General features: G+C 42.7%; 1 protein-coding gene across 1 annotated transcript; it reads right to left on the reverse strand.

Moving 5' to 3' along the window:
- Window positions 1–4409: 4409 nt before the first annotated feature.
- LOC144479245 (acidic mammalian chitinase-like) lies at window positions 4410–24397 on the reverse strand. Its single transcript, XM_078197914.1, has 11 exons — window positions 24373–24397; window positions 20247–20276; window positions 19959–20160; window positions 15680–15736; window positions 15089–15239; window positions 13604–13728; window positions 12008–12134; window positions 11722–11904; window positions 10417–10533; window positions 7431–7566; window positions 4410–4699 (listed from the first exon to the last, which is right to left on the reverse strand). Exons 1-11 carry the CDS (start codon window positions 24395–24397, stop codon window positions 4410–4412), a joined length of 1443 nt encoding a protein of 480 aa, XP_078054040.1.
- Window positions 24398–26267: the final 1870 nt, after the last annotated feature.

The following is a 26267-nucleotide window of genomic DNA, read 5'->3' on the forward strand; positions in this document are numbered from 1 at the left end:
GAGGGGCCCTCAGGCACCCAAAGGGAGGAAGAGTATCAGTTGGACACCCCAGGTCATCCCACTCAGGATATTTCAAGACTGTTCTGACTTTCCTAAACCCCTCTGGTCTGTGACCAGATCAACTTCAGCTGCTCAGGGCAAGAATGTATCACCTACCCATGAAGAGGAGTTCCAAAGCTCCTGTTAGGCTGAGACCTAAAGAAGATGGCACCAAAGTCATCATGAACAAGATGGCAGAGTCAGCAGGCAACCTCCACCTCTGCTGAGTGTGTTGGCGATGCATCTAAATTTAGCGGTTGAATTAGAAAGATTAAGAAGTTCTGAATTCACACTGGTGGGGCTAGTATATAATCACTGTTTATCATTTGAACATTTGTCAATATATATTACCTTGCCCTTTCTGTATGTTTTCTCGATTCATTCATGTAAGCACCAACCCTTCCAGGTTCATAGAAGACCAAGGATGGGTATCCCATCCCTCACTTCTCTGCGGTGTCACTGCTCTTTGATAAATGTGTGAAAAACTTCCCTCTATCACTATTCCGCTTACCTCCACTTCTCTCAATGCCGTTTACATGAATCTTTGCCTTGTCCTAATGGAAAGACAAACTACATGAGTATTTGTTGGGGATGGCCATGAACCCAGGAGGATGGAAATTTGAAGTTGCGAGTTGGCAGTCATTCACCTGCCTCTTGTGGAATCCGCTTTTCTCTCTTCCCTCATCCTTCATTCGGGGCCAGTCATTTAAAATTGAGGTGTGTAGAAATTTCTTCTTGTGGTGAGTGGTAAATCTCTGGAATTCTCTGCCCCAAAGGGGAGCGGAGGCTGGATCAATAGAAGTATTTAAATGGAGGTGGATAAATATTTGATAGATCGAGGAATAGAGGATGATGGAAAAATGGCGCAGAAAAGGAGTTGAGACTAGCATAGATCAGCCATGATCATATTGAATGGCAGGGCAGGCTTGAAGGGCCTGGTGACCTACACCTGCTGCTAGTTCTTGTGTGCTTGTGTTATTGTGTTCTCTGACTGCAGCCCAGGACTTATGGTTCAGAATGAAGTGGCAGCTCAATAACTTCCTGGGATCTCATTGCTTTGAGAACCCTCTGGGCCAGTCTAATGGGTTCCTCATAGAATCATAGAATCCTACAGTTTAGAAGGAGGCCGTTCAACACATCGAGTCTGCATGGACCACAATCCCACCCAGGACCTATTCCCATAACCCCACACATTTACACTAGATAGTCCCCCTGATACTAAGGGGCAATTTAGCATGGCCAATCCACCTAACCCACACATCTTTGGACTGTGGGAGGAAACCGAAACACCCGGACAAAACCCATGCAGACACGGGGAGAATGTACAAACTCCACACAAACAGTCACCCAAGCCGGGAATCGAACCTGGGTCCCTGGCGCTGTGAGGCAGCAGTGCTAACTGTGTCACCATGCCACCTCCTATACTATTAGGATTTCAAATGACCACAGCAATCATAGTTCCCGTTATTATTCGGCTGTTCCTTTAGTGTCCAGTTGTGCTGACCTTGAACTTCACCCATGTTAGTGGACCCTCCTCCAGCCACATATTGTTGCTCTTAGACATTGAGGGTGTTGTCTTGCTCCTGAGCTGCCTTTGTGAGAAGATGGTACATGCCACTTGTACATACCCACACCAGTATCTTTCATCCTCCCCCCTTCACTCACCAAAATCCCCCCATCACCAACAACCACCACTGAACAATGTCACTTTTGAACTTCCCTCTGCAATCTTTCAGCCTCCTCCCATTGCCCTGGATACTGTAACTACAACCCTGCATATGCCTTCTCTCGCTACAGAGCCAATACCTGTCCCCATTCCCATGCCACGTTGAATTTGTCCACTTCCCTTATCTGTTCAACATTTAGCCTCCCACCAGATCTTCCACCCCCGTCCACCATGATTCCAAACACTGGCAGGACCACAAAATGTTGCCCATAATTCTCAAGCAGCAGCCCGACTACAGTTAACTCTATAGTCCATGAATTTTGACAGGGTAAGGATGATGGGTCATCCGCCAATCCAGCTGATCTTTGTCAATATTACAGTGCCACAGTGAATGAACAATGGATGTGTGCTGAAAATCTTTGATAAAAATTGCAATTGGCCTTAAATAATCGAATGGTGATAAATACATTTGCTTGCAACATAAGTGTGCAAAATGAAAATGTATTTGCTGATCTGCTGGTCTGCCATTATGTTCAAAAGGAATGCATTTTTTGTCTTAATAATCAGTTATGTTTTAATGTCATTAAACTAATCATTGTGATAATTACTTGTTCATGAAAAAACTGGTTGTATGATTAATAAATAATCAGCAGGGAACCACACAGCAGTGCACAATGTCAGTCACATGACTATCTGTCAGATGTACTACAGCAACTCATCAAGCCTTATTCAACAGCACCCTATGAACCCAAGACCTCTACCAGCTAGAAAAACAAGGGCAGCAGATGCACAGGGAAATTACCATCTGCAGGTTTCTCACCAACTCATACAGCATCATCACATAGAACCAAATCACCGTTCCTTCACAATCACTGGGTCAAAATCCTGAAACTTCCTCCCTAATAGCACCTCCATAACATAGACTGCAGCGATTCAAGAAGACTGCTCATCACCACCTTCTCAAACGCAGTTTAGAATGGCCAATCGCACCCACATCCAGAAAAAATAATTTTTTAAAAATCCCACAGGGAAGTGGGAAGCTAATTGAAATGGCGTTTTCACATCAGAAATGAACTGCCACTGAAAATTTCTCTCCATCCCCATCTGTCTCACTGACAATTAATTAATCCGCTATATAAATTCTGAATTTAATTTCCCCTTAGGCAAAAATGTTGGTGGGATGCAGGATACATAAATTCAGTTGGTTTTACTTTCCTTCCTGTGTTAGACACAGGAATGCTTTCCCTGTGATGTGCTGGAATGAGTGTAGATATCGGAGAGCTGTGCCTTGAGTTTGTGTCAAAGTTTCAAATGTCTGTTTCTGCCTTAAACTGTTATGGTGGAAATGAGTTCATGCTGGTGAAATTCTTTCAACCGATATTGTTGTATTTCATTCATTAAAAACAAAACACCATAAACTGTTTTCTTAATGAATCAATGATTTTATTTTGTGGTTTAAACAATTCACTCAATCTTCAGTTGAGACAAAGTAGATGTGGTACATTGATGGTCTTCATCCACAAAGTAGCGTCACTTCAGTAATTAAACTAAAGACCAGTTACAGCTTCACTGGTGCCCAATGAAGATTGATGGCAGGCTGGAAAAATAGAATGTTTTAATGTTCTCTTCTTCAACAATAATGTTTCAATATCACATCAATAGCATAAAGACAATTTTTACATTAGGTCTATTTTTTTATTTATAATTCTTTTCTTGTTTCCTCGCCTTTCTTCTTCCTCAACAGTACATCTTCACCTAACAGAACTGACCAGGAACACACACACACACACACAAAACAACACACACACACACACACACACACACACAAAACAACACACACACACAAAACAACGCACGCACACACACACACAAAACAACACACACACACACAAAACAACACACACACACACACAAAACAACACACACACACACACAAAACAACACGCACACACAAAACAACACACACACACACAAAACAACACACACACACAAAACAACACACACACACAAAACAACACACACATACACACACAAAACAACACGCACATACACACACAAAACAACACACATACACACACACACAAAACAACACACACACACACACACAAAACAACACACACACACACACATCCCAACCAGGTTCTGGAACATATATGAAAAATCAGCTTGGGCTGAAATGAAGCCCAGTAACCTTGTTTTGTGAGAATGCCGTTGCAGATGTTTATGATGTCAGAGCATTGCCACAGGGACTGCAACAGTCCAAGATGGCAGCTAATCAAGGGTAATTAAGGACGGGCAAAGCCAGTCATGACAGCAACATTCAAATCCCAATGAACCAATAAAAATCCCCCCAAAGCAGGAACACACCATCCATTTTGACCCAATTGACACTCGAAAAACGAACCTACATTCATTTGACAAGCACATTGTCAGGATTTGATTATTCTTTAATTGCTCAAGGAATGTGACTTTGCTGGCTAGACCAAGAATTATTGCCCACCTCTAACTGCTCTTGTTTAAATTGTACATCCAGTCAACCACATTTTGTTAAATTTTACCCAAACATTCTGAAATCCTGATGCATTACTTTAGGACTTAAGGCAATTTTGGTATTTTAAACAACCTCAACATTGTTCTTTTTCACAAGATATTTGCTTTGAACTGTTGTATAGGTTATTAAGCAAGCTTACCTTCTACTTTCTCATTATGCCCAGTTGCAACAGTCACAGGAAGGATCAAAGACTAATCCAGGAGCACAACTATTCTCATAGGTCCTTCCATTGACACATTGATAAAACTTGTTCTTGTCTTTGGGATCAACGTAGGTACCATTAGCTCTGCCAGCGCAGAACCCACTTCCGCCACTGCTGCCACCACCACTTCCACCACCACCACCACTACTACTGCCACCACCGCCACCACTCCCTCCACTACTACTAGGAACCGGAGTAGGAGAAACAGCTGGTGCCAGTGTTGTTTTGGATGGAACACAAGCTAGAAGGAAATAAAATTCACTAATTCATTCCTTACTTCAAAATTAGTAGCAAACAAAGATGAACATTGCAAAGTCATGGGTTGTTGCTGCTTAGAAAATCTCAGGTATAACTCAATTGCTTACAGTATCAGGAACATACATCTTGCAAATTCAGCCCAATAAAGGCTACTGACAAATTGTTATTACATATCCAATTCTGTCTGCAGTCTGTTTGTTGGAGTGCAAGTTTTGACATGTGATTTAATTATAGTTTCATCTTAAAGTCAAGTTACACAAAATAGGGTGGCACAGTGGTTAGCACTGCTGTCTCACAGCTCCAAGAACCTGGGTTCGATTCCCGGATTGGGTCACTGTCTCTTTGGCATTTGCACATTCTCCCCGTGTCTGCGTGGGTTTCCTCCGGGTGCTCCGGTTCCCTCCCACAGTCCAAAGATGTGCGGATTAGGTTGATTGTAGGTTAGAGGGATTAGTGGGTTAAATGTGTCGGGTAGTGGGGGTAAGGCTGAGGTGGAATTGTGCTCGGTGCAGACTCGATGGGCCGAATGGCCTTCTTCTGCATTGTAGGGTTTCTGTGATTCTATGAAAATGTGTGGCAGATATTATTGAACCCCATCTGTTAATAACTTAATGAATAACAATACATTTCCCTTTTAAGTGACACAATAATATAAAACACAACTTCAATTTATTCAACTATCAACGTGCACTGGATGCAGCAGCCAGTGCAGATTCATGACTTACCCTGTTATTACTTTTATTAAGAAGCATTATATAAAATATTAATTTATAAAATCCTCAGCTGGACATTCACATGTATTAACCTTTTTTGGAAAGGACATTTTTCCTCAGCAAAGGACACTGGCTTACAACAACTACCATGTTGCATTTGTGAGAGACACAAGTTGCTTTTTATGGAGACCAGGAGATCTTAGAATGAGATCACATAATCCAGTTCTGGTGAAATGATACTGGATGTTGAAGAGTCAAAGATAGACTTCGTCAGGGCCAAGACATGCCCCAATTCTCTTTCTTCTGAAAACTCTCTCATCAAAGCTGAGCTGTTGGTGATTTGAAAAACCCACCAAAAGAACTTATTGCTGCAAATCTAGAGTAGTCCAAGTAGAATTCCAAATGAAAACACAGTCTTCATGGGAATAACATGAAGGACCATCAGCTAATGTGGACCAGGCCTCTTCAGCTACAAACAAGCATATGGTCGCATATGGTGATTTTCTTTTCAGTGACTCTACCTGTTACTTGGTCAAGATTTTAAAAGCTGATATTCAGAAGAGATTTATTTCTTTATGTCTGCTTGTTGGGTGGGGAGCAGATTGCTGGACTGTGTGTGTTATATATTGCTTGGACTGCTGAGGAATGATTCCTGACCTATTGCCATGTACAAATAATAACTGCTTACAGATGTGCATATCTGGGTCTTTCTTTGCTGATATTAGCAACATTCTCATGCTTTGGGGCAGCACGGTGGCACAGTGGTTAGCACTGCTGCCTCACAGTGCTAGGGGCCCAGTTTCAATTCCCAGCTTGGGTCACTGTTTGTGTGGAGTTTGCACATTCTCCCCATGTCTGTGTGGGTTTCCTCCGGGTGCTCCGGTTTCCTCCCACAGTCCAAATTGTGTGCGTTAGGTGGATTGGCCATGCTATATTGTCCCTTAGTGTCAGGGAACTAGCTAGGGTAAATGAATGGGGTTATGGGGATAGGGCCTGGGTGGGATTGTGGTCGGTGCAAACTCGATGGGCTGAATGGCCTCCTTCTGCACTGTAGGATTCTACGATTCTATGATTCACTCTTGGTCATTGAACCCTTGCATCATCATTATGGACAGTGTTCTTTACACTGTTCCACACATTAGACCTAACCACATTTATACTACAGAATGTGTGTTGTTTATGCATTAGTGAGCTTTTGGACATATTTGCTCATTTTAAATCTTTTGAATAATTTTGGCATCTTTACCCGAGTGAGTTTTAGCAATAAGGCCAACTCTCTATTGTTAACTTGAGCCTAGCTAGCTTATGATATGCACCAAGCTATAAACAGTTAAATATATATTAAATTACCTCCATTTTAAATTCAAAAATTGTTACGACCAACTCAGGAATGAGACAGAAAGAGGAACCAGTTCACCGTGACAACACATAAACATGTTTCAGTATTTTACTGTGTGTCTATCGTGTTTTAGGAATTTTATGCTTGTAGATGCTTAACAATATTTTACTACTTGGATTTTTTATTTCATAGGATGTGGGCACCAATAAAGGATAGAGTATTCATTGCCCATCCCTGAGGATATTTAAGTATCAGCCACATTGCTGTGGGAGTCACATGTAGGCCAGACCAGGTAAGGACGACAGATTTCCTTCACTAAATGGCATGAGTGAACAAGATGGGTTTTTATGACAATCGACAACGGTTTCACGGTTGTCATTAGACTTTTAATTCTGGGTTTTATTTTAGTTGAATTCAAATTTCACCATCTGCCATGGTGGGATTCAAATCTGGGTCCCTGTGTCTCTGGATTACTAGTCAAATGACAATACCACTATGCCACTGTCTCCTCATAATTTCCATGGATCTAATAATGTTGAAATTGTAAAACATTTAGGTACTCTAAATAATTGCTCAGTTATATTAGTTACTAGTCACTGTCAATGGCTTTGTAGCAGAAACAAATAATCTGCTCCAAAAAAATAAAGAACTCTGATATTTACTTGAAATTCCAAGCCCAGTGTTCAGCGCATTAACGAGAGGATATGGCCCTTGGTTGCAGAAAGTACCAGAGAAATCATCCATAGCGAGAGTCCACACCATGGCTCCTCCAAAGTTGTTCTTTTTTAGCCACTCAGCCTGAAAGACATTGTTCACAACTTTAATTCACAAATCCTTGTTTGCAAGTAATTTTTAACCCAAATAGAACTTATTCTCCTCCCCTTGTTTTTCCTCATATATATTAATAACCTCGACCTTGGTGTACTGGGCACAATCTCAAATTTTGCGGATGGCAAAACTTGAAAGCATTGTGATCTGTAAGGAGATAGTGCAGGACTTCAAAAGGCCATTGGCAAATTGGGGGAATGGGCACAGAGGTGGCAGGTGAGGTTCAATGCAGAGAAGTGTAATTTGTTTTAACAAGAAGAACATGGGGAGACAATCTAAACTAAAGGGTCCAACTTTAATAAGGGTGCAAAAGCAACAGACCCTGTTGTGCATAAGTCATTGAATTCGACAAGACAGGTTGAGAAAGTAGCCAATAAAGGATAGAGTAGCCCAGATTTCATAAATATGGGCATGTGGCACAAGGGCAAAGAGGTTATGTTTAACTTTTATAAGTCACTAGTTGAGGGACTGGTCCTTAACACATACAATATTGCAGGCTTTAGTAATAGGGGTATAGAGCACAAGAGAAAGAAGATTACTCTGTACTCTCATAAGTCACTAGTTCGGCCTTAGATGGAGTATTGCATCCAGTTCTTGTTGCGGCACTTCAGGAAGGACATGAGTCATGAGAGGGTGCAGAAATGATTCATAAGGATGGTTCCAGGAATGAGGAAGTTTAGATATAATGACTATGAACATATATGGGAGGAAGTGAAACTATTTTCCCAATTTCCCAAAGATTGCCATTACTTGATACATGTGTTCAAAATCATGAAGGGTCTGGATAGAGGGGTCTAGGCAGTGGGGGCTGGATGTAGAGAAACTTCCCACTCAGAAAAAGGATCAAGAATGAGGAGGCAAAGATTTGAAGTGATTATTAAAGGAACCGAAAGTGATGTGAGGAAAAACATTTTCACACAACGAGTGATTTGGCTGTGGAATGCACTGCGTGGTGGAGACAGGTCGAATTGGAGCATTCAAAAAACTGTTATCTGTAAAGGAAGAATGTGCAGGGCTACAGGGAAAAGGTAGGGGATTGCCACTAGGTGAATTGTTCATTCAGAGAGCCGGTATAGCCAAAATGGGCCAAATAGCCTCCTCTGTGATTCTGTAAAGATTTCCCACATAATTGAATATAGAAAGTAGCTTCTAAAATTGTGTAAATGCCCAAAGGTCCTCCACCACCTTAGCATGAAAATTGTTTCATTTGCCTTTTGTCATAGATCAGGAGGATACGAAAATATTTACTGTAATGTCAATTAAAACAGATATTCCAAATATCATTGATATCGCTGTATTAGTATCTGGGAAGTGAGTCACTTCAGAAAACATCTCTATTTCTGTGATTGACAATATCTTGGCTACAAAGAGGTGCGTTGATAGAAATATGAACTTTTCCCAAAATTCTTGCATAAGGAAATAAATTAGAAGTAAAAATAGTGGTTAAAATACATCAAACAAGATGGGCGGGATTTTATGGCCTCGCTTGTCTCAAAACCATAAAATCCCACCCAAGGTCAACAGACTTTCCCATGCTCCGCCCCTAGCCTGCTCTGATCCCCGTGGCGGGCGGGCCAGTAAAATTCCAGCCATCAATACCTCATCCATGATGCATGCTTCACTAATGGTGCAATGGAAAATTTTCGGATTGGAGGCAGGTTGCTAGCGGAGTGCCACAGGGATCTGTGCTTGGTCCTCTGCTCTTTGTGATTTTTATTAATGACTTAGAGGATGGGGCTGAAGGGTGGATCAGTAAATTTGCTGATGACACCAAGATTGGTGGAGTAGTGGATGAGGTGGAGGGCTGTTGTAGGCTGCAAAGAGACATAGATAGGGTGCAAAGCTGGGCTGAAAAATGGCAAATGGACTTTAACCCTGATAAATGTGAGGTGATTCATTTTGGTAGGACTAATTTAAATGTGGATTACAGGGTCAAAGGTAGGATTCTGAAGACTGTGGAGGAACGGAGAGATCTTGGGGTCCATATCCACAGATCTCTAAAGGTTGCCACTCAAGTGGATAGAGCTGTGAAGAAGGCCTATAGTGTGTTAGCTTTTATTAACAGGGGGTTGGAGTTTAAGAACCGTGGGGTTATGCTGCAACTGTACAGGACCTTGGGGAGACCACATTTGGAATATTTTGTGCAGTTCTGGTCACCTCACTATAAGAAGGATGTGGAAGCGCTGGAAAGAGTGCAGAGGAGATTTACCAGGATGCTGCCTGGTTTGGAGGGTAGGTCTTATGAGGAAAGGTTGAGGGATCTAGGGCTGTTCTCTCTGGAGCTGAGGAGACTGAGGGGAGACTTAATAGAGGTTTATAAAATGATGAAGGGGATAGATAGAGTGAACGTTCAAAGACTATTTCCTTGGGTGGATGGAGCTATTACAAGGGGGCATAACTATAGGGTTCGTGGTGGGAGATATAGGAAGGATATCAGAGGTAGGTTCTTTACGCAGAGAGTGGTTGGGGTGTGGAATGGACTGCCTGCAGTGATAGTGGAGTCAGACACTTTAGGAACATTTAAGCGGTTATTGGATAGGCACATGGAGCACACCAGGATGATAGGGAGTGGGATAGCTTGATCTTGGTTTCAGATAAAGCTCGGCACAACATCGTGGGCCGAAGGGCCTGTTCTGTGCTGTACTGTTCTACGTTCTATGTTCTATAGCTAGTCCAGTTCTATGTTCTATGTTCCTGTTATTCAATTGATGGATATACCAAGATTCTAATGCTGACTGCAACCATCTAGCTGTGTATCACAACAAATATTGCAGCAAACCACCAAATAAAAAGTATAGAATATCACTTCATCAAAGATACCTTGTCTGCAAAGCTTTTCACATTGTCATATCCAACCCATGTATTTCCTTTATAACCATATGGAACCACCTGTGGAGCATTCCATGCTGAAGAACCACTTTTTAAAAGTGAGCAGATCTGTAAGAAGAATGAGACATTAGCTTTCATAAAATCAGTGGCCACAAAGGATCAATGGTTTGCAACATTCCCAAGGTAGACTGACAACATTTCTCATTTCACTTTTTAATGATTTATTCAGCTATCATTTCATCATAACTGTTCTTGGCAAAGGCTGACTAATCACTTTATTAAATGATTTGACTGGAATTTTGCAATTCCAGCCCACCTGGCTTTTCTGCAACGGAGGCAGCTCGCCATTGACCACTGGTGGGATCTTCCAGTCCCGCCGATATTGTTGACATTTTGCAGAAGATCCTTCTGACCTGAGGCATTGGAGGAGCCAAAGAAGGAATTCATTCATGAACATACTGAGATTGATTTGTGTATGTAAAATCAGCACCAGCTTCCTTACTCTTCCATCAATGTGGAAACCAATCATTGGTTGTCACACAAACCACGAAAGATTGATTGTAATCTTTGTACAAAATCCCCTGGAATTTACTGTAGGGAGGGAGGTTGAGGATGTGAAAGGTTTGTCCTCTATTTTACCTCCTTGTGCATTTTCCGACAATGGCCGGAGTAAGACAGTCAAACACCTTCCGATGATGAGGGTATGGCATTGTCTCTGTTCATCAGAGTATGATGACATTCATTTCAGCTCCTGTTCCTTTGGTACCTAATTTGAGTGATGCCATGTGTTAATGATGTTGGCAGAGGCAGCAGGATCTTCATATAAGGGACAGATGATCAGCTGGAGGTGTCCTTGATAAGGATGTCAGAATGCATTGGCATAAATTTAACACTGGGCCATCCTGGATACTTTCATCACTTGAACTGCACAAGGTAGTAAGTAGATGTTTTAAAAATATATTCAAACATGTTGCTTAATCTGCCTGAGGATGTTAATACGATTGAGCTCATTTCTCACAGTAAAGCTTGAGTTTGTTAGTGTGATAACCCACATGAGTTCCATGGGGAATCACTAATTGACCTCCCTGTGGGGGTCATTGAATGCGAGTTCCCTTGGTAACAGGCGATGACCTGCCTTGCTGGATCTCATCACTTGAGACCTTTATAAGGCAGACAGCCGTGCCATCCCAGTTGGGGTGTAGAATTATAGATGGGGTGTAAAATTCAGTATTTGGTTGGTTAGTACTTTTGAATATAAACTCCTATGGAATAAAGAATCTGGCTCGGTATCAATACCTCATAATAGGACAGGATTCCAGCCTGTTTGGTGTACTTCCCAGCTGGTCCACCGCCTACTGATGGTGATCCTACCCCAGTCCTGGATGAAGTCAGTTTGAAGGTGTGACCATATGTAGCAAATCCAACGTTCAGTTTCTCTGAAGGAGCTCCATGATCTCTCCAGAATTTCATCGTATAGTTCTATAGAAAAAACATGAAATTATCTGTTAGAAACATTTGCCAAGAATCAGGTTGAAGATGGAAATAATTAGGATAATTGGATTCAATGTCCATGAATACTTACCACATTAAAGTAAAGGTTGGTGTAGCCTCTGTTATTTGGAAGAGGAAAAAGAGGACTATTTTCTCCAGTCTTGCTATTCCAGGGTCCAAAGAAATCGTATGTCATCACATTGAAGAAGTCCAAGATTCTGGATGAGAAGAGATCTGAGTTACACTGATACCTTGTTCACTAAAGTAAATGCTAATGATCTAACTCATTAAACTAATGAGCTGTGACATTTAAAATGGCAGAAAATAGGTAAGGATCTTGCATTTATAGTTGACCTTTTATGGCCTCAGAATATCCTGAAGCAGTCCGCAGATGATGAATTACATTTAACATGCTGTTGGCTGTAGAATAAATATTAGCCTGAATACTGGGAGAACTCTTCCTCGAATAATGCCATGAGGCCTTTGACATTTAGTTCAGAGATCAGATTGGACTTCAGGTTAACATCACATCCAAAAGATGGCAATGCTGCACTCCCTAAGCATGGCATTGGGGTGCCAACTGACAACTCAGTTGTGGCTTGAACCCACAATTAACTGTTTGACCCAGGGCCGAGAGTGCTACCACACAGCCTGCACTCAGACATTTGTGTTTCTATCGTGCATTCAAACATTTCAGGCTTTTGTAATAGAATCCAGCACCCTGTTTATGCGGAAAAATTGGAGTCTTGGGCACTGACAGCTGAACATGTGTCCCACACGATGTCAAGCAAGCTTTGAAACAACCAGCACTCACCTGAACTGAAACTGTGAAAGGTGGTACATCATTCAAATTCTTTCTTCTATTATCACTCCTGCTTTTTATATTTCATTATCAATTGAAAGAAAGACACATTTGTACAACTTCCTGAACAGTAACCAAGCTGTGAATACAGCATAACTGGGATATTGTCAGCCAATGGCCAAACTATCAAACCCAAAACACTGCAAGAAGCCAAGCTCAGATTCGAGGAGATAAATTCAATCCCCCTCTCTATCTTCAACTCCCCTGAACTCCGTCTCTCACTCTTTCACTCTTCCACCCTCTCCCTCTACCCTCTCTCCTCTCTCCCAACATTCACCCTCTTCTCTGTCACCTTGCTTTAAGAGCTGGCAGAGTTAGATAAGGTTATTTTTTCTATTTCATTGCCAACTTACAGTTTTACAGGCATCACACGCCAAACTAATCATTATTGATGCCTAACTTTGACACTGAACACTGATAGGCAGTTAACAGTGTAGAGATTGAAAGCAGAGCCCAATTCTATCTTCACATTATGACCAGGTATCTACACTGTTGATCAGCCGCGCTCGCCTCAAAACCGGAAAATCCCACCCAAAGTCAATGGATCTTTCCATGGGCTGCCCCTCTCCAACTTTGATTCCTGTGGCGGGTGGCATGGGAAAATTTGCCCCAGTAATTCAGGATTACAGGACAGCACGGGAATACCAAGAGCCTCTAACATTGCCTCACCTGGATTCAGCCAACTCAAAACCAACTGGAGGTTGAAGGGGGGACTTTCCAGGTCTGGATGGTTCAGCTGCTTACTAATTAAACTTGCTGAACTAGCAGGAAGCACAACATAATTCTCTCCATAGACAGTCCTGTGCAACAAAACATGGTACTTACTGTCCAAGCTTAGGAACTTGATATCGCATATGAACGTGACCCGGTGCAGCAGAAACTGCAGCTGAAATCAGCATCCTGGATTTTCCAGAACTTTTCGCCTCAGCTTTGAAAGCTGCCAACATTTCCTAGAAGTGAAAAATGAACAAAGTTTCTCTTAGCAACAGAACCTCACCAAATGGAGGGTTTCGAACACAAACTAAAGAATTGTCCAGCTTCATATGTACCCATGGCCAAGTGTCTCACAATAATAATCTATAAGTTCCAGGTTCCCCAGCGTCGCTTTTGGGTGGGCCCCCAATGCTGCATTGGGGAATCACTCCAGGAAGTTCCCACATAAACGTTTACCCGGCAATTGCCCAGAAGCTTCCTCTGGATAATTGTGCTGGACTGGGAACCACATAACAGGAGTGATTTAAATTGCAAACCTCGGATGGTTCTGCTAGTTTTACCCTGACAGTTGCTTAGAAAGAATTAGAAAAAATAAAAATCACTTCTAACTCCAAAGTAACTATCTAAACCACCAAACATCCACCCCCCTCCCCGCCGCCCACATCCAGCTCCGACCCCTGTTCCCAGTCTGCTGACGAAAGGGGGCATGACCTACTTCCCTGCACCTTAGCTACTCTGCACTCATTGGGATGGCATGATGGCACAATGGTTAGCACTGCTGCCTCACAGCGCCAGGGACCCGGGTTCAATTCTGGCCTTTGGTCACTGTCTGGGTGGAGTTTGCACATTTATTCCGTGTCAGCATGGGTTTCCTCCGGGTGCTCCGGTTTCCTCCCACACTCCAAAGATATGCAAATTAAGTTGATTGGCCATGCTAAATTGACCCTCGTGTCAGGGGGTTAGCAGGGTAAATATTTGGGGTTATGGGGATGGGGTCTGGGTGGAATCATGGTCGGTGCAGACTTGATGGGCCAAATGGCCTCCTTCTTCACTGTAGGGATTCTATGATTCTATGATTCCCCCAGTCTGAGTGTGGAAGATTGGGTGAGATAGAAGCTGTGCAATTACAAGTGTAAGTCTGTTAAGAGTGGCAATCCGACAGGTATTGCCACTCTGTGGAAGTTATGGGACAAACTATCAAATCTAAAGATATAGTCAGAGGTACACCCAGGTTTAAATCAAGCCTAGATCAATAACTGTTACTGCACAATAGCCAGAATGATGATTAATAAGGATGTACCTAAACTATTTTTCTGCGTAACTTCATTTGTTTCACATTTAAATATTCAAAATTTATGTTTTACAAATCCTACAAATCTGCCTTTTAAAGCTGTCACTCTAAATTGGTTAGCTTGCTGATCAGCCATGATCCCATTGAGTGGCCAAAAAGCTGGAAGAGCTCAGTGCCGATGTCTGTCCCGGTGTTCCGTGTCTTTGGTGAGGACTTTGAAAGGAAATTTACATTTGCAAACAGGATGAAAGATGTTTTAGTTCAGCTGGTAGATGAAACATCTTGTTAAGTCCATTTGGCCCTACCTTTACCAACACGGTGAAGTACAGTCTGCCTTCTGGCCCAGGAAACTCCCAGTCAATATCCAAACCATCAAATCCATAACCGCGCAGGAAGTCAATCACAGATTTGATGAAAATCTGGCGAGTTTGTAATGTGGAAGCCATGGCGGTGAATCTAGAGGAGAGTAGAATGTTAAACAAGGTCACAAGGTTTCAGTAATTTAAAAGCTTTGAATCTTATATAGTTTCATAATATACAATGAAACCAATTATAATTTGCTCAAAGAAAATTAAGATACGATGTTGCATTGTTGCTACTCTTGATAAACAGTTGAATCAATCTTCATTGTGTGCATTAATGAAAATTAAGCCTTTGTAAAAATTATGAAATCTTTCCTTATAGATATCATCTCGTAAATATTGTTTGAATTATATTTTACACACATTTGAACATAGTCGCAGTAAGCTCATTATTAAAATTCTACATACTTATCAAGAAATGCACTATTATCATTCTCAAATCTATTTCTTTGACCCCAGCTTATTTTATATTATGAAAATAGGAAAATAACCACTATTCATATTAAATATTAAAGGAAACTATTTTCATCTTACTTCTGACTTCCAAAATTCCAACCTCCAATGGACAGGAGTGTCTTAAGGTTTCCATTTCTGTTGTAAGAATGAAGAAATTGTTCTTTTAGGATGAGGAGAATAAGCAAATGCATTTATTAAACAACACCACTATTGAAATTAATATTGTCCCAATCTTTTTACTGCTTTCTCTTTTGGTTCTAAATTTTCATTGGACAGAAATCCCTCAGTGCAGAACAAATATTTCACAATATGATGTACCACACAAAGAGGATAAGGTTCTTGCAGGGATGACCCACAAACAATAAAACTATCTGTTTATTTCATTCTTCCATGAAATGTGAGCATCACAGACAAGGTCAGCATTTGTTCGTCACCCCTAATTACATTTGAGAAGCTAGCATAATGAGGTCTTGTGGTGCAGTGGGCAGTATCCCTGTCTTTGAGCCAGAAAATCCGAGTTCACTTCGCACTTCAGGATTTGAAGACCGAGATAGTTGCATTCATAATGCAGTCAAGCAGGTTTGACCTCTGTTCTGGATGTGGTGGACTGGGGCAATGCCTCCTCTCCTACCCATGGTAGAGACTATGGTTGGGATTTTATGGCCTCGCTCGTCCCGAAACCATAAAATTCCACCCAATGTCAACAGACCTTCCCATGGTCTGTCCCTCATCCGCTCCAATTCCTGTAGTGGGCGGGATGGTAAAATTCCAGCCTATAGCTCTGTCGTTTGGACCTGACTCCAGGCAGAGACCTGATAGTAGCTTTCCTGAATTTTGCCATCTTTTTGATGCAGCAACTCCCTCAGCGCCATTAGGGAGAGAATTCCAGAATTTTTGACCGTGAAGGAATGGTGATATAGTTCCAAAATCAGGATGTTGTGCGGCTTTGAGAGAAACTTGCAAATGATGATGTTCCCAGTGTCTGCTGCCCTTGACCTTCTAGCTGGTAGAGAACACAGATTTGGAAGGTGCAGTCCAAAGTGCCTAGGTTCATTGTTTTGATTTATTATTGTCACATGTATTGGGATAGTGAAAAGGATTGTTTCTTGCGCACTAGACAGACAAATATAGCATTCATAGAATACACAGAGGAGAAGGGAAGTACAGGGTGCAGAATATAGTGTTACAGTCATAGCTACGGTGTAGAGAAAAACCAGCTTAATATAAGGTAGGTCCATTCAAAAGTCTGATGGCAGCAGGGGAGAAGCTGTTCTTGAGTCGTTTGGTGCATGTTCTCAGACTTTTGTATCTTTTTCCCAATGAAAGAAGATAGAAGAGAGTCTGGGGCGCATGGGGTCCTTGATTATGCTTGCATGCTTTTCTGAGGCAGCTGGAAGCATGAGTTTTGTATAAGTAAAATGTAAATGCCATCTCACTCACTCTAAGTTTCTGAATACAGTGAAAATTCCAGCTCTATCCACAGCCCAGTGTTTCTGCACTTACACTTTGTATGCCACACATGACAGCCTGTGGACCAACGTACTCCAAGATACAAGAGCAATATTTAGTACATTTAGCAAGTACAATCTGGCTGACACTAATTAAAATAACTTCTCAGTTTGATCCATCATTTTTGCAGAATTTGGCAGAGTGCGTTAGTCGGCGGGAAAAGCACCGTTTAGTTCACTAGTGGCAGTGGTGTGATTTTGCATCGTACTTTTAGTCACTCTGAAAATAATAATAATAATAAGGCCTCTGATCCGCCCCACCATCAACTGAGTACTTCAATCAGCAAGGTGCTCCATTTAAAAACTACCCCAGCACCAAGAAGGAACTCAACTGTTCCTGCGCAGTGGGTAACGTGAGTCCCAATAAACAAAATGGGGACCCAGAACATCATCATCCATGACTAATGTGAGTCATGCCTTATCTATCTGAAGGCCCCTGCCATGTATTAATGAAATCCCTACTCTTGCAGGCACATCAGAGGGCCAGCTTAGTCCACCTCAGAGACCAGCACAGATGACTTCTCAGAAGTGGAAATCGAGGAGCCATTGCAGTTCTTACCAACACCGTCTATCAGTGCAGAGACACATCCTCAGTGGGACAGTATTAGAAAGGCCTTGGGGGTCACAATCTGATGATCACTTCACTCTCACAGATCCACAGCAGACAGAAACAGGGACGTACATCCCAGGGTGCCGGCCTTCGGAAGATTGCTGAAGGCCAGGGATCTGCTGTGTCCCAGTCAGACGAAGAGCCTCTACATTCAGGCATGCCTCAGTTGCTGGAGTTCCAAAGGCGAGGCAGGGAACAGGAGGCCTCCCATTCATTGACTCTGCCTACACTTACCATTGCCTTGGGAAAGCAGCCAGCATAATCAAGGACCTCATGCACCCCAGACATATTTCTTCTGTCAGAAAAATGATACAGAAGTCTGAGGTCACATACCAACCAATTCAAGAACAGTTTCTTCCCTGTTGCCATCAGACTTTTGAATGGACCTACCTTGCATTAAGTTGATCTTTCTCTACACCTTAGCGATGACTGTAACAATACATTCTGCACCCTCTCCTTTCCTTCTCTATGTACAGTATGCTTTGTCAGTACAGCACACAAGAAACAATACTTTAACTGTATCCCAATACACGTGACAATAATTAATCAAATCAAATCAAACCAAATCAAAAGAAGGTATTGAACGACTAATGGAGGAGTCCTACCACCTTCTGCCTGAGGAGATCGTGCCGGCACTCCGAGGCAACCAGGTCAGTGAGGCTGGCAGCTGCAATAGAGACCTTGGTGCAAGATGTCTGTCCTGCACTGATGCAGAATATTCAGCCATCAGTGCAATGTCAGAGGATGGTGGTGCTTCTCAAACTCACTCCAGCTTTCTCTCTATCCCATGGAGAAAGCCCAGGACCCCGGGTCATCCATTGGGAAGAGGATCTGCTGGTGCACATCCCCCCACTCCCCCATCTGAACCCTCTTTCTGTGACCACTTCAATTCCAGCTCCCAGGCTGAGGAGGATGGCACTGTCACACAGCGACACCCTAAAGCAGGCCAAGGGATCCTCGGCCATCAAGAGAATGCCTGCCAAGGTCATCACAGACAACAGGGTGGCGAGTTATTGAGCATAATTTGTTCAGCTGTCAGACTGAAGAAATGTTAATTGACTTGTAGATGAAAGATTTCAGCTGCAAAGGAATGTTCTTTGCTAACCTGCCTCTCCATTAGACCTGACCTTGTCAGTAATGAACTTGGAGACTCCCCTCCTGCCCCACAACTGAGTGGATCCTTCAGCCCATGATGACTGACCACCCATCCAAAGCACTCGCCCAGGCATTTCTTTCCAGCGACAGGACCCTCCAAGAAGGCAGAGGCAGCAGCAAAAGAATGCAGCATCATGAATGACGTATTTAAACATAGAATCATAGGATCCCTACGGTGCACAAAGCAACCATTCGGCCCATCGAGCCTGCACCGACAACAATCCCACCCAGCCCCTATCTCGTAACCCCATGTATTTACCCAGCTAATCTCCCTGACACTAAGAGGCAATTTAGCATGGCCAATCCACTTAACCTACACATCTTTGGACTGTGGGAGGAAACTGGAGCACCCGGAGGAAACCCACGCAGACACAGGGAGAACATGCAAATTCCACACAGACAGTGACCCAAGCTGGGAATTGAACCTGGGTCCCAGGCGCTGTGGGGCAGCAGTGCTAACCACTGTGCCACTGTGCTTTCTTCCCCTTCTGATGCTAAGTTTTCCCCCGTTTCTGGGCCCAACTGTTCCCATGTTATAAATGGCACCCTCGAACAATCACACCACTTTGGGCAAATGCTTGAGCCTAGTGGATTGATTGCTTCAGTGAGGCCTGATAATGATTTGCAAATGTATGAAAATGAGGTTCCCAATTTAGCACAGCGGTAACCCTGTTATCCTACTGGTGATGGGGGGGTTGGTAGGCCAATCATGTCGGGACTTCCCGCTGATATAAAACGCAATTTGGGCCACTTGTGAAGTTTTCCGCTCCTGTCATTATTCACACTAGATGTGAACAAGAGCAGAAAATCCCTGCCAAAGTATTTTTTCTTGTTTATATGGTACAACATGGTGCTATCATGAATACATCAGCCATTATCAGACCCATTGGGCATTGACTCATCTCTGCCAATGGGACACAAATCAACAATACCCAATTTCATCCATTCATCAGCTATCTGACTGGGCCAGTCATGTTATATTTCCATATAATTTGGCATAATGACTCAATGTTGGACTGAATATGAAAAGGACCTCAAATTCTACATTGCAACTAGATTCTCGATATTTATAGAAAAATTATACTTGTTTTTAAGGCTGTTGAATGAGTGGTAGAGAGTCGCATCGTTCGCTTCAGTGGTGGTGATTTGATTGTCCTTCATCCCAGCGAAAGAATAGATCAGATGTGTGCACAAGCAGGGATCCACATTCTCTGGCATGTACTTCCCCTCTCCTGGTCTGTACTGGGACCAGTTTGTAAAGTAACAAACCAGTCTGTAGGCAGAGCCTGAGAGTGACGAGAAAGGAAAATCAGCACTGAGCCTCAACTCATTACACATCATTCAAAATAGCTCAAAAAGCACAAAGACTCACCCAGTTCCAGGCACGCCAACAAGACCACCGCTGTAATAAAGAATATAGGAGAAGTGTTAAAATGATGATCAAAATATGCTGAAATATTTAAGTGTTCACAACAAGCTGTTATATGAGCGAATAGGAACCACTAAGAATCAATCCTTGGTCAAACCCCTTTCCTCATCTATTTGCTACCCTTTGGTGCGATCATCGACAGACATGGGGTCAAGATCTGCACGTCCATTGATAACACTTGGCTCTATTGCATTAACATCTTCCCCAGCTCTGCCTCGGTGTTGTCAGATTATTTGCCCAACAATCAGTTTGAGACGAACCATATTTCTCCAGCTAATTATTATAAGACTGAATTTATCATCTACAGCCCTCATGCCCAAATTTACCACAAATTCCTTCTTGTTTAGTGTCTCAGTCTGAACCAGGTTGCTCAAAGAACAAAGACAAAGAACACTACAGCACAGGAACAGGCCCTTCGGCCCTCCAAGCCCGCGCCGCTCCCTGGTCCAAACTAGACCATTCTTTTGTATCCCTCCATTCCCACTCCGTTCATATGGCTGTCTAGATAAGTCTTAAACGTTCCCAGTGTGTCCGCCTCCACCACCTTGCCTGGCAGCGCATTCCAGGCCCCCACCACCCTCTGTGTAAAATATGTCCGTCTGATATCTGTGTTAAACCTCCCCCCCTTCACCTTGAACCTATGACCCCTCGTGAACGTCACCACCGACCTGGGGAAAAGCTTCCCACCGTTCACCCTGTCTATGCCTTTCATAATTTTATAGACCTCTATTAAGTCTCCCCTCATCCTCCGTCTTTCCAGGGAGAACAACCCCAGTTTACCCAATCTCTCCTCATAACTAAGCCCCTCCATACCAGGTAACATCCTGGTAAACCTCCTCTGTACTCTCTCCAAAGCCTCCACGTCCTTCTGGTAGTGTGGCGACCAGAACTGGACGCAGTATTCCAGATGCGGCCGAACCAACGTTCTATACATCTGCAACATTAGACCCCAACTTTTATACTCTATGCCCCGTCCTATAAAGGCAAGCATGCCATATGCCTTCTTCACCGCCTTCTCCACCTGTGACGTCACTTTCAAGGATCTGTGGACTTGCACACCCAGGTCCCTCTGCGTATCTACACCCTTTATGGTTCTGCCATTTATCATATAGCTCCTCCCTACATTATTTCTACCAAAATGCATCACTTCGCATTTATCAGGATTGAACTCCATCTGCCATTTCTTTGCCCAAATTTCCAGCCTATCTATATCCTTCTGTAGCTTCTGACAATGCTCCTCACTATCTGCAAGTCCTGCCAATTTTGTGTCGTCCGCAAACTTACTGATCACCCCAGTTACATCTTCTTCCAGATCATTTATATAAATCACAAACAGCAGAGGTCCCAATACAGAGCCCTGCGGAACACCACTAGTCACAGGCCTCCAGCCGGAAAAAGACCCTTCCACTACCACCCTCTGTCTTCTGTGACCAAGCCAGTTCTCCACCCATCTAGCCACCTCCCCCTTTATCCCAGCTCATGTCCCATCTAGCCACCTCCCCATTTATCAGCAGCTCATGTCCTTTTCAGTGCCCATTAAGCTTCCAAGTCCAGATTGTCTCAATTACAAAGACAACCTATTTTCCAGCTCAGTAACACGGTTACCTATCTCAGCTCACCTTCAGTGAAAAGAATTATAAACAACTTTGCCATCTTCAAAATCAATGGGATTGAAACTGGACTGGTCCATCCTAGAAATGGACCACAGGTCTCGACTAGATCTTTTGGGTAAGCTGTCTGCATCAGTCCTGCGTCTATAGTTTGCTTCCCATAAAGTAGAAATACAATTTGGACAATGAGGGAGGGAAGGCCATGTAGCTCCAAGTATGTGATGTTCCAGGCAGCACTCCTGCTCCACGTAACTCTACAGAAATTGAGTGATTTTCTACATTAAAGGCACTATACAAACTTGACATATTCTTGCTTTAGTTTATATCCTCTGAATCATTACTTTACTTTAGATACATACTTTTCAACTCACAGAATCATGGAATCCCTACAGTGCAGAAAGAGGCCACTCAGCCCATTTACCCTGCACCAACAACAATCCCACCCAGGCCCTATCTCCGTACTTACCCTGCTAATCCCCCTGACACTAATGGTCAATTAAGCATAGCCAGTCAATCTAACCTGCATATCTTTGGTCCTTGGGAGGAAACCAGAGAACCCGGAGGAAACCCACACAGACACGGGGAGAATGTGCAAACTCCACACAGAGTACCCAAGCCCAGAATCGAACCCAGGTTTCTAGAGCTGTGAGGCAGCAGTGCTAACCATTGTGCCACCCTGCCGTTAAGTGTTTCACTTAGCTCTGGTTTTGGAAGTATTGATGTAAAACAGTTTAAATGACAAAGGCTGCAAAATGTTTTTTTTCAAGTTATTGTGAAATTGATTATGTTTAAGTAAGCAGCTATATTAAACTCTACAGATGGACCAATTTTCAAATGCACCTGGAAATATTAAAATGATATTAATTAAGATTTCCATAAACTTGAAATATCGAGCACTGTAATTGACACGAATTGTAACACCCCAAAGCACCCCAAACTGGAATTAGTCACTCACTTCAATAATAGCACTTCCACTGGATACAGCCAACCTTTCCCTACGCAGTTCCATCTGCCTCAGTCCTGGTCTGTTTGTGGCTTTAACTCCCTTTCAAACTTCTCCCCTGGAAGGATCTTTTCACTTTCCTGGAATTTTCTCTCCTCCTTTCTTTCCTGTCTCTGTTTTCTTTTTCCTGGAAATCTCATTCTCCTTTTTCTGTTCTCTCCTGACCTTTCCTTTCCTCTTTTTTTCTTTGAAATTCTAACTAATTTCTGCTGCTCCAGCTTTGTCTTTGCTGATGCTAGGCTGCCCATTTCACATTTCATGCCCATCTCCTGTTCTTCAGCTTCCATTGAAATGTAGCTGGCCAGAGGTTTGAGGATTTATATTTTCCTAGCTTTTGAGCAGAAATTCATTTCTAAATGTTCATCTCTTCAATATAAAAAACTTTGGAAGTATCTCAAGGCAATCTTTCTCTGCGATGGCACTTTCCTCATATGTGGTCATGTTAAGATTTCTAGTATTGTATTCCACAAAGAAATTCCTATCTGGAAGGTTAAAAATACTTTTAAGGATCAATTTGATTTTGCGCTTCCAATTCCTCATTGTCGATGAATCCGTCGCAGATCCTGCCCCCAAATATTTGTTAAGATCGGGCGGGAAATGTTAGAATGGCTCCCTGCTCTTTCCACCCCGCGTTAGATGACTGCAATAGGTGTTTTTAAAGGATTTGTTTACCAACTCAGTGAATGTTTAACTATTTAAATGCTGTGACCGTAAAGGGCACAGACAGGTTTTTCACATGCATTCAAAACACACACACACACACAAAGTCCAATAACGCCGATTGTATAAGGATCTTATAGATTGATGGCTTGGATAGTTTCAGACCAGACCTGATGCTCTTTCCTGATACTGCATCAAAGCAACTCTCAGATGTTTATGGACAATTTCTATCTTCCCACTGTCAGCAGCTGCTGTGTTGATACTTAAGATGCTGCCTACTGTGTGTGAATGGTGATGAACAGATAGGGCACAAGCTTGCAGGACAGTTGGAGAGAGAGAGAGAGGGTGCTAACTGAGGATCTTTCTGGTCTCACTTTGACTGACCCGGAAAGAAGTAACATCTTAAAACACAAAGAGGGCTAGCTTGCTCATCACGTGATCTCCTCTCACTAACTGGCCAGTTATCCAAACATGGTCATAGCGAGTTAATTTCATGGTCACTATTTAAAAGTTATTAGATTATATGGCTGATGGAGTTCCTTTCTCAGCTAAGGTCCATTGTCCAAGATGAATGATTTCATGGCTTTATCCCACACCCACCTGAATCTATAGGTTAAGTCTGGACGTGTTGTGAATGGTTCAGGAGATGGGCCACGCATCACTTTTCAAATGCTGTTGTTCAGCTTTTTTTAAACTTATCTACTGGGTTCAGCCCCTCAATAAATGAAGTAATTTTCAATATAAAACATGATTTCAGAACATTATCAAAGATAGTGAAATGATAAAATACGCTTACCTGTTCCAAGTAGAAGCTTTGCCATCTTGCAGCTGGTGTGTTGTGGGCATCGGCTCTCTCTTTTATACACTGAGTTTATCATTAGTGCTAAATAACTCCAAACATCATTAACTTTATCATTGGGAAAGGGTCAGGCACAATGGAAAAACAACAAGCTTTATTTAACCTTCATGATATCATTTTCACCTTCCTGTGAGTAACAACATTTCTCCTCTGCAATGTCACCTGGTTTGTCGACATTCATTGTTGCCCCAGATTTGTTCTTGCACTAGAAACAAGTACTTGGTGGGAAGGGTCGTGGGTCCCATGTTGGTTTAATATGGGATCAGGAAGAGCGGGAAAGCTTGTTCTTCAGCTCCAGGTCGGTATGGAGCTTCTGTTGGGCAGCACAGGGTGAGTGAACTGCTGAGCAATTCAGAAATCAAACTGATCCTGCAAGACAAGCAGAATTCTAATTTAAATAAAGTATTTCTGCCTTTCAATGTTCCTGACATGAGCTTTTGACATCAGCACAAACATTTTAACCAATATTACAAATGGTGCACTTTCAACCATCTACAAGGCACAAGTCAGGAGTGTGATGGAATACTTCCCATTTGTCTGGATGGGTGCATCTCCAACAGCACTTTAGCAGAGGTGATGGCCTCATGCTATTATTGCTAGACTATTAATCCAAAAATTCAACTAATGTTCTGGGGACCCGTGTTTGAAACCTGTGACAGTAGATGGTGGAATTTGAACTCATTAAAAAATATCTGGAATTAAGAATCTATTGATAACCATGAAGCCATTGTCAATTGTTAGAAAAACCCATCTGGTTCACTAATGTCCTTTAGGGAAGGAAATCTGCTGTCCTTACTTGGTCTGGCCTACATGTGACTCCAGAGCCACAGCAATGTGGTTGATTCTCAACTGCCCTCCAAGCTTAACTAGGGATGGGCAATAAATGCTGGCCAGCCAGCAACACCCATGTCCCATGAAGTAATAAAAAAACTCAAGAAGCTTGACACCATCCAGGACAAAGCAGCCCGCTTGATTGGCACCACATCTGCAAACATTCAATCCCTCCCCCACCGACGCTCAGTAACAGCAGTGTGTACTATCTACAAAATGCACTGCAACAATTCACCAAAGATCCTTAGACAGCACCTTCCAAACCCACGACCACTTCCATCTAGAAGGACAAGGGCAGCAGATACATGGGAACACCACCACCTGCAAGTTCCCCTCCAAGTCACTCACCATCCTGACTTAGAAATATATCGCCGTTCCTTCGCAGTCGCTGGGTCCAAATCCTGGAATTTCCTTCTAACAGCATCGTGGGTCAACCCACAGAGTATGGACTGCAGAGATTCAAGAAGGCAGCTCACCACCACCTTCTCAGGGGCAACTAGGAATGGGCAATAAATGCTGGCCAGCCAGCGACGCCCATGTCCTGTGAATGAATTTTTTAAAAACAGAATAGGTTAGGGAGAGTAAATGGCAGAGTGGTGATGTTTCTGAACCAGTAATCCAGAAGCCTGAGTTAATGCCCTGGAATAGTATCTGGTTAAACTTAATTAATGAATCTGCAATATAAAGATGGCTTCAGTAATAGTGACTACGAAATTATCATTGATTGTTGTAAAAGTTCATCTGGTTCACTAATGTCTTTTCATGGGTGGAAATCTCCCATCCTTACGTGATCTGGATAACATGTGACTGCAGACCCACAGTGGAGTGGTTGACTCTGAAATGGCCGGTCAGGGGCAATTATGGATGGGAAGCAAATGCTGGCCTTTCCACTCATGCCCACCTCCCATGAAAGAATAAAGAAAAAAATGGCCTCCTGCCTTACATGTTGGGGGTACTGTCGACCTTTTATTGTCCAAAAATGGTTGCTGTACAATTTCGTT

The sequence above is a fragment of the Mustelus asterias genome, chromosome 25, assembly GCF_964213995.1.
Source record: "Mustelus asterias chromosome 25, sMusAst1.hap1.1, whole genome shotgun sequence".
NCBI lineage: Eukaryota > Metazoa > Chordata > Chondrichthyes > Carcharhiniformes > Triakidae > Mustelus > Mustelus asterias.